A 9,067-nucleotide genomic window follows, 5' to 3' on the forward strand; every position below is an offset into this window, starting at 1 on the left:
TGTACTATCCTCAGTAACCTGAGCCGACATGAGCGGACGTGTAGAGATGTGTTCAGCGCTCTGCAGGAGCAGAAGATCGGACTGGACAAAGTGGTGGAGATCTTCTGCACGGAGGGATTCAATAAGAAAGCTTCACTTCATTATCTGGGACCCCTGCTGTCCAACCTCACACAGCTGCCCGAGGCACGCCACTTCATTCTGGACAAGGACAGGTAAGCTGTACTGATAATACTACAGTACTGAATGATTACATACAAAATTACACTCTACTAATCATAGTACTATTTCCAGATCCATGGTATGCGTAAAAACATTATATATTTCACGATAGAAACCCTATTATATTAGCATAGTACATCTATAAAAATATGGTATTATCATTAGTACAGATTAAAAAAAACATAATATTACACTAGTACATGTCTTAAAACATATTATGGTATGGATTAAAAAATATGATATTAGCATGGTACATATCCAAAAACATGGTATTATCATGGTGTGGATATAAAAACTAACAAAACATTGGTATCATCATGGTACGTGTCAAAACCCCCCACAATATTACCGTAGTACATGTTCAAAATATGGTATTATGATATGTGTAAAAACAAAAAAAGGCATATCACCTTGGTACATGTCCAAAATATGGTATTATTATGGTTTTGTCAAAAAACATTATATTACCATGGTACATCTCCAAAAGCAGTGGTACTAGATAGTATGGCATTAATAAAGTGTTTCATACGTGTTTCTACAGGTGTGTGATTCAGAGGCTCCTGCCGTACACACAGTACGAGGAATCGAGCACCAGGCGAGGAGGGGTGGTGGGAACGCTCAGAAATTGCTGCTTTGACTATAGTAAGAGTGATTCTTATTTCTTTAAATTATATCTCAACGCTTGAGATTGGCTTAGTAATCTATGGTAATACCGTCTGCTAAATGAATAAATGTAAATGTAGAGAGCATGTGATTTGATTGCTGCAAATGTCATAATTGAAAGCAAAGCCAATGCAAAAATACGTCAAAGACAAATGAACAAAAATGCATTTAATTCTCATTAAACATGCCTTTTGTCCATACAGCTCATCATGAGTGGTTGCTCAGTGATGCGGTGGATATTTTACCATACCTTATATTACCATTGGCTGGACCAGAGGAGCTCTCAGAGGAAGAGAATGAAGGTGATGCTTTTTACATCATCTGATGTTTATGCCCTCCAGGGGCCTGTTCCATAAAACAAGTTTACCAAATAAGCCAGGCTTATTTTAGTAAGTCTAACTTATTTTGAACCAAATCAACAGACTAGAAGTCAGACTAACTGAAATAAACCTGGCTTATTTGGTAAACTTGTTTTATGAAACATGTAGCATGATGGTAGACGAACAAATTCAGAGTTACAGGATTAGTTTCGAGTTGACAAAACCAAACCACTCCAATCCAATCCAGCATTATTGGTACCATGATGCTGATCATCAACTTTCTTTGTCTGATGCTGATCATCAACTTTCTTTGTCTGATGCTGATCATCAACTTTCTTTGTCTGATGCTGATCATCAACTTTCTTTGTCAGCTCAGGCTTTGATCCGGAGTTTGTGGAGCACGTGCACGTGAATGTGTGACATCATGGTGAACAGCCAATCGCAACACAGCAAGTGTGATTCACTTCTCGCCAGAGAGCCAGCCAGATTCAAAACTCTTTTGTTAAAGGTTAAGAGATTAAAGAATAGGAGGAAGTTAAACGCATTTACACTGAAGTACTTGTCCATGAAAGAGGACAAATAAAAGAAATGATCTTGCTCTATTAGTGCAGTCACAAGTGAATCTTGTGAAGTTAGTTTATATAGTTGTCGATAATAGCGATAGACTCGAACATGTAAGGTCATGCAGCCATTTTTAAAGTGTTATCTATTGATTCTACCACTTATATTACATATGATCTCATCTGTATATATTAATATTCATTTAAAATAAATGCTTTATAATAATTGTTAAACTAAAAGTACTTGTGTGTAATGGATTAATAATAATATAAATCATATTATAATTATATAAATCATGTAAATTGTAATTATCATTAAAGCCAGACAATTTTGTTGTATTTTTAAAGGTACTTTATAATGACCCTTAATTTGTAGGAAGAGAAACTGGGGGAGTGACTTTTTTTGCGTCAGACGTGTCACTTTACTCACATCTGATTGGTCCAATTTCAGTTTGAGATCTCTTACCCAGAACATAAGCTGCCCCAGAGCAGGCTAGCTGTGCAGTGTAAGTCACTACGGCAATGAACGCAGCTAAAAGCCAAGCCACTTTCATGGCACATAAAACCCAGGATTGGTGCAAACTAAACTGAAACTTATCTGGCTAGCCTGCTAATCCGGCTTCATGGTACAGGCCCCTTATTCAAGAACGACTTTTGTTTTGTTTTGATTTTTGTTTGTAGTGTAGAAACCAAAAAGCAATACGTTTCTTTCGTTTGTCCAGTAGGTGGTGCTGTTTACTCATTTTGATGATGCACAGGTTGAATGTTAATAGGAAAATGGACTGAACAAAGTGGAAATACCACCATTACAGCAGGAAGGTGTGAATTTGCTAGGCCAGAATCTTTGTTCAAAGTTTCCGGTTTCATGTTTGAAGAGTTTATATGCACCATATTTTCCACTTGTGCATAATGCCTTTCTGACCAAAAATAGGAGAGAAAATGTATTAGTTAAGAAGTGACCTTATAAGACCTTTCTGAAATCCTTTCAAAGTCTGTATAACTATAGCCCAAACATACAATCGAACTTAATAAGAGTATGTTTGAACTGTATAATTGGCAAGCATGATTTTTTACTAATGCTTATCCTAAAGGTTTGAGATTTGAACAAACTCTGAACCCAGCATATTAAGAGACATGCTGTTTCTATTCTAAGCGATAGGATTATGACCACTTTTCCTTCTTAAAATGTTTTAGAGGTGAAGTGTTTGATTATCGTGACGCTATTTTAACAATACAACAATTGCATACTTTAGATTTCATTGATTTTTATTTGCATTTACAGGTTTGCCTGTGGACTTGCAGTACCTGCCAGAGGATAAAAAGCGAGAAGATGATCCTGATATCCGCAAGATGCTCTTAGAAACCCTGATGCTTGTAAGAACAGCATCTCAAATCTTTCATTTATTTTATCTAGCATTTGCCTGTATTGAAGTAAATGACTTATACAACCATTCAAATATTTGGGGTCAGTATGATTTTTTTAAACATTTTTGAAAGTCTCTTATGCTCATCAAGGCTGCATTTATATGATCAAAAATACAGTAAAACAGTATCATTGTAAAATATTATTACAATTTAAAATGTTCTATTTGAATATTTTAAAATGTAATTTATTCCTGTGATGCAAAGCTGAATTTGAGCATCATTGCTCCAGTTTTCAGTGTCACATGATCCTTCAGAAATCAAATTTGCTGATTTGTCGCTCAAGAAACATTTCTTCTTATGATGTTTACTGTTGAAAACAGTTGTGCTACTTCATATTTCTGTGGAAACCATACTACATTTGTAAGGATTCTTTAATGAATAGAAAGTTCAAAAGAACAGCATTTATTTGAACTAGAAATATTTTGTAACATTATGAATGTCATTACTGCCACTTTTAATCAATTTAATAGGTCCTTGCTGTATAAAAGCATTAATTTCTTTCAAAACTATTTTGGAATGTGGGGTATTATCACTATATTTTTCTTCCTTTATGTACGTATGGCTATTCTTTAGTTCAGTTTCTTAATGATCTGTTCATATTCAGCTTACAGCTACTAAAGTGGGCCGACAGATTATGAAGAACAAGAACGTGTATCCCATCATGAGAGAGTTTCACAAATGGGAGAAGGATCCACATGTGATTTCAGCCTGTGAGAAACTCATCCAGGTATGAAAACATTTAAGGCAGCAATGCATGTATCATTCGAGGATAAAGCAATCCCAGAATACATTGCAATGAGCTTGGTGAAAAAAAACGAATTCAAGATGGCAGACAAGTTGATATTACGAGACTATTTTATCCAATATTTGTGGGCGCAGTGTGTTGTCAATACTTAGTGTAACACATTATTAGCTCATTAGGTTCAAATCAATGCAGTTCCATACAAATTACACGATTGCATCTCTATTGCATCACTTTTGCAAGATCGTCACATGCAACGTTTGCTGTAGATGTGGATTGTTGTGCTTTGGAAGACCCCAGACAGTAGGCAGATCAGTTCCAGTTCTCAAAAACCAGGATTTATGAGTTTGGTCGAAAAAAAGCAAGAGACACTAATTTGGTGGAAAAAGCCTGTTCCTTGCACCGTTGCAGGCGTATATTTGGGTACAGCCCCATGGAAAAGATGTCACAGGGTCTCCTATTAAAGCATGATATTCTCCATAACGTCTGGGAGATCCCTTTTGAACTCCAGGCCAGAAGCAGTGGTTCGGCCGTTTGCCTCAACCCAACCATTTTAATTAGCGTCAATAAAACAGCTAATATGCCAAGCGCAGAACGAGGCTAATATTTATCCAGGATTAATGGGCGCTTTTTCATAAAGCAGCAGTTTTGAACTAACAGCTATCAAGTTACTGAAGTTTTTCCAAGTTGTCGGGTTCCCGAAATTGCTACTTGGGAATGACAGTAAAAGTGAAGTGCTGTCTGGCATCTCATTAGCTCCAGTCCTGCGTCATTACCACTTTTCTCTCGATATGCGACTCTGACGGAACATATTGAGGTCCATTAAGGTTTCATGTGCAATTTTGTGTGTCTTTGATTAAGGTTTTGATTGGAGACGAGCCGGAGGCAGGAATGGAGAATCTGATGGAGGTGGAGATTCCCAAAGACGTGGAGGAAAAACTGAAGGAACTGGACACCAAAGAGCAGGAACAAATGGAAAAGGACAAACAGGAATCTGAGAAGCAGCTAAAAGAATCTCCAGAGGGCCTGGAGAGATAAACCGACATCAAAGCCAATAAACAAAACTTTACTGCCACAAATAGAGACTTGTCAAGTTGAATGTCCAGCATCATTGAATAAAAAGATCTGCATGAGAATGAATACCTGAGGATTATCGTGGATAGAAAATGTTTGATTCTAAATGCACCTGGTTATGGAAGAACACGTTCGTTTCTATCTGGTTCAGGCTGGTTTATGTATTTGACTAGCAGGTGGACACCTGGTAGACCATCTTGGGTATGAGACCATGTGGTATGATCAGGTCATACAAACTTAAGTGGTTTGTTGCTGGTCCAAACTGGTCTAGTTTGGGTGGTCGTCCACCTAATCAGCACGAACAAGCTACAAACCAGCTCCAAAACAAAAAACCTACCTTAAACTAGCTCTAGCTAGATCTTCCAGCAGGGTTAAAGACTTTGAATGCCCATTAGTTGAATCCTGGAGCTCATAATAAAGACACCTTGTATTAAAAACCTATATGTGACCCTGGACCACAAAATCAGTCATAAGTCACACGGGTGTATTTGTAGCAATAGCCAACAATACATTGTATGGGTCAAAATTATCGATTTTTCTTTTATGCCAAAAATCATTAGGATATTAAGTAGATATCCATTTTTGTCAATTTCCTGCCATAAATATATCAAACCTTATGTTTTGATTAGTAATATGCATGGGTAAGGACTTCATTTAGACAACTTTAAAGGCGATTTTCTCAACGTTTAGATTTTTTTGCGCCCTCAGATTCCAGATTTTCAGATAGTTGTATCTCGGCCAAATATTGTCATATTTTAACAAACCATACATCAATGGAAAGCTTATTTATTCAGCTTTCAGATTATATTTCGACCCTTATGACTGGGTTTGTGGTCCAGGTCACATATGAGCTATACAGACTTAACAGACTAGAACTTTAACTCTGTTACAGTATTTTGAAACTGGTATCTGTCAAGTTCACGCAAAAGGTTGTAATAACTGATGAGGCAGTTTTGGACATGTTTGTTCAAGACTAGTTTGCTGCCCCCGAGTGGATATAATACAGCTTTTAAAAACCTCACCTCAATTCTATATAGAGAAAATCCGTCCGTGATAAGTTGGATTTCATGTCTCCGGTGTCAAGGCCATATATTCTGGGTATAACATTTATATGTACTGTATGTACAACAAGGTTATAGCAAGAACATTTTTTAAATTTTATTTGAAAGATGATAAATAGCATAAGAATACGACTGAAAAGAGTAAAATTTTTGAAGGCAGAGTGTTATTGAAAGTCATTTATCTGTAAACTTACAGGTGCCCAAGGCAATATTAATGCTTCTGACAGGCTGGTGAGTTTTAAAGTGGAGATCCAGGTTAGATGAGGCCCTCTGCTGAGCGCCGTGTAGGTTGGTGGTATCGAGGCGAGATGTTGAGCAGGTGGTAAGAGAATTAACCAGGAAGCCCAGAGAAAGCAGATGGATGTACGCCACTGAAAACAGATTCTACAGCAGGCCAGCGCAAACCAGGAAGAATAACAAATTACTTAAATTCAGTCAAAATAACACTAGCGCTTAAATAAATGTCCACTGGGTTTATCATCACATCGCTGCGGTCCACATGTTGAGATGTCTCTTTCCAACTTCCACAGAAGAGGTCAAATTTTACATCGTCAAACCACAGAAATATGAAAGAGGAAAGCAATTCAAGGTCAAACCATGTTTTAGACCAGAATAAAACAGCCAAAAGCATTAAAGTTGGTATTATGGTCCATAAATGGTGTGAATGCCAGCAACTGAGCAAAGGAGACCTACTTTGCTCCAATGACAAGCCGTGTTGGAGAAGCTACTTTTAAACTAAGCTACTAGTGATTTTAAGTATGTAAAACTACATTAAAGCTCTTTTTTAACTAGGTCACCAAACTTGTAGCTACTGTAGTAATTTAAAATATGTAAAACTTCATTCAAGCTTTCACTAAGTTAGTAGTAATTTAAAGTATGTACAACTACATTTAAGCTCTTTTTTAAACTAGTTCATACTTAGTAATACAGTCTAGCTGTTTTAAACTAGTTCACCAATCTAATAGTAGAGTATGTAAAACTACATGCATACTCTTTTAAATTATAGTTCACCAAGCTACTAGTAATGTAAACTACATTTAAGCTCTTCTGAAACAGTCAGAAACACACTAAAATAACAATTAATAATAAAAAAATAATTAACTACACTGAAAATTAGTTAATATATTTAGGGCAATATCTTATAAAATATTTAGTATATTTATTAATGATATTTAGTATAACTAAACCAGAGGCATATTTTTTTTCTAGTGCAAAAAAGATGGTTTAAGTAAAAAGTTAACTTAACACCATTTAAATGTATATAATTAAACGATTCTATAATTTTTTATTTATTAATTGTTTTTATAATTAAACAAAAATATTCTTCAGCACAAAAGACGACCTATATACGGCCGATAGAAAATGTTTGATTCTAAATGCACCTGGTTATGGAAGAACACGTTCGTTTCTATCTGGTTCAGGCTGGTTTATGTATTTGACTAGCAGGTGGACACCTGGTAGACCATCTTGGGTATGAGACCATGTGGTATGATCAGGTCATACAAACTTAAGTGGTTTGTTGCTGGTCCAAACTGGTCTAGTTTGGGTGGTCGTCCACCTACTCACCCTGTGGTCTGTGTGGGTCCTAACGCCCCAGTGTAGTGACGGGGACACTATACTGTCAACAAGCATGTCCTTCGTATGAGACGTTAAACCGAGGTCCTGACTGTCTGTGGCCATTAAAAATCCCAGGATGTCTTTCGAAAAGAGTAGAGGTGTGACCTTGGCATCCTGGCCAAATTTGCCCATTGGCCTCTGATCATCATGGCCTCCTAGCAATCCCCATATCTGTTAATTGGCTTCATCACTGTCTCCTCTCCACCAATAAGCTGGTGTGTGTTGGGTGTTCTGGCGCACTATGGCTGCCGTCGCATCATCCAGGTGGATGCTGCACACTGGTGGTGGATGAGGAGATACCCCCTGACAATGTGAAGCGCTTTGAGTGCCTAGAAAAGCGCTATATAAATGCAACAAATTATTATTATTATTATTATTATAGGCCTAATAATGCTTTTTATATTAACTGTCCAAATGAACTCTTTCACTAAAATGAATTAGACTTTCCAACACTCTACATACTGTTCAAAAAAAAAAAAAAAAAAAGAGTCAGTATGTACTTAAAGTCAATGGAAACAATATTCTTTAGTCTTCCAGTACAGCTGTGTGAGGCTGGTTCACCTGAGAAGCAGATTTTGTTATCGGAAAAAAGGGATTTCCAAACTCACTGCGTGTTCCTTACGTGGTGACGGGTGATATATTTGCGAATTCTCTCTCACCTTCTCATGAGTTTTAACCTGAAACTGACACGTTTCATATCATAAACCAGGTTGCCCATAAATCAGGGTAACACCAGTGTTAGGAGTATCCCACCAGAATAACATTCATGCCAAATGGCTCCACTTCATGGCGACCTCTGGCAACTGCAGCAGGCACCTCAGTTCACTGACTTGGATCCTCCTCTAGTTTTTATTCCCCTCTACAGTTCAACTTTACTGCCTAATTGGGTTCCTTATACTAACCACAGTGAGAATATCTTTGTGTTTAAACAGCTGTAAACCACAATTGAGCATCTCAGGAGCGCAGTGAACACTTTGAGGGGAAAAAAGAGGTGTATGCACACTTCCTCTGTCCCCAATCATCTCATCAAACCGGGCCAGTTTGTAAATCACCAAATTTGATCGTGAAATGTTTAGTGCAGTGGTATAAACCACAGTCTTTCCTGATGGGTCAAGTTCTCCTTTTGTCTGGCCTTCATATTTCTGTCAATGACAGAACAATAATATTTTCATTGCAACCTTGAATACCGCACTTAAAAGTTCAAAACGTCATTTATTTCTGCCTTTCTCTTTAAGGAGCATGTCAAGCTCAGTACAACTTTTGCGGCATGATGTTGATTACTACATACACTACCCATTCAAAAGTTCAGAGTTAGTAAGATTTTTTTGGTTTTGAAAGAAATTAATACTTTTATTTAGCAAGGACTCATTTGAAATGACCAAAAGT

The 9,067-nt window shown here is 37.1% G+C and overlaps 2 protein-coding genes across 2 annotated transcripts in view; both read left to right on the forward strand.

The window, feature by feature from the left end:
* Window positions 1-5,421, forward strand: part of LOC107589434 (protein HGH1 homolog) — a 12,215-nt gene extending 6,794 nt beyond the window's left edge. Inside the window, exon 8 of the mRNA XM_016277879.1 lies at window positions 4,994-5,421. The gene's annotated coding sequence lies outside the window, so the exon portion shown is untranslated. The remainder of the gene's footprint in view (window positions 1-4,993) is intronic.
* LOC107589436 (protein HGH1 homolog) lies at window positions 7-5,039 on the forward strand (the record flags this gene model as incomplete). The annotated part of the gene is made up of 6 exons (XM_016277880.1): window positions 7-212; window positions 761-861; window positions 1,086-1,184; window positions 3,045-3,136; window positions 3,792-3,914; window positions 4,791-5,039. Coding segments are annotated over 6 exons (798 nt in total), but the record flags the coding sequence as incomplete, so codon positions are not given.
* Window positions 5,422-9,067: the final 3,646 nt, after the last annotated feature.

Source organism: Sinocyclocheilus grahami, unplaced genomic scaffold (assembly GCF_001515645.1).
Source record: "Sinocyclocheilus grahami isolate Dianchi unplaced genomic scaffold, SAMN03320097.WGS_v1.1 scaffold116.1, whole genome shotgun sequence".
NCBI lineage: Eukaryota > Metazoa > Chordata > Actinopteri > Cypriniformes > Cyprinidae > Sinocyclocheilus > Sinocyclocheilus grahami.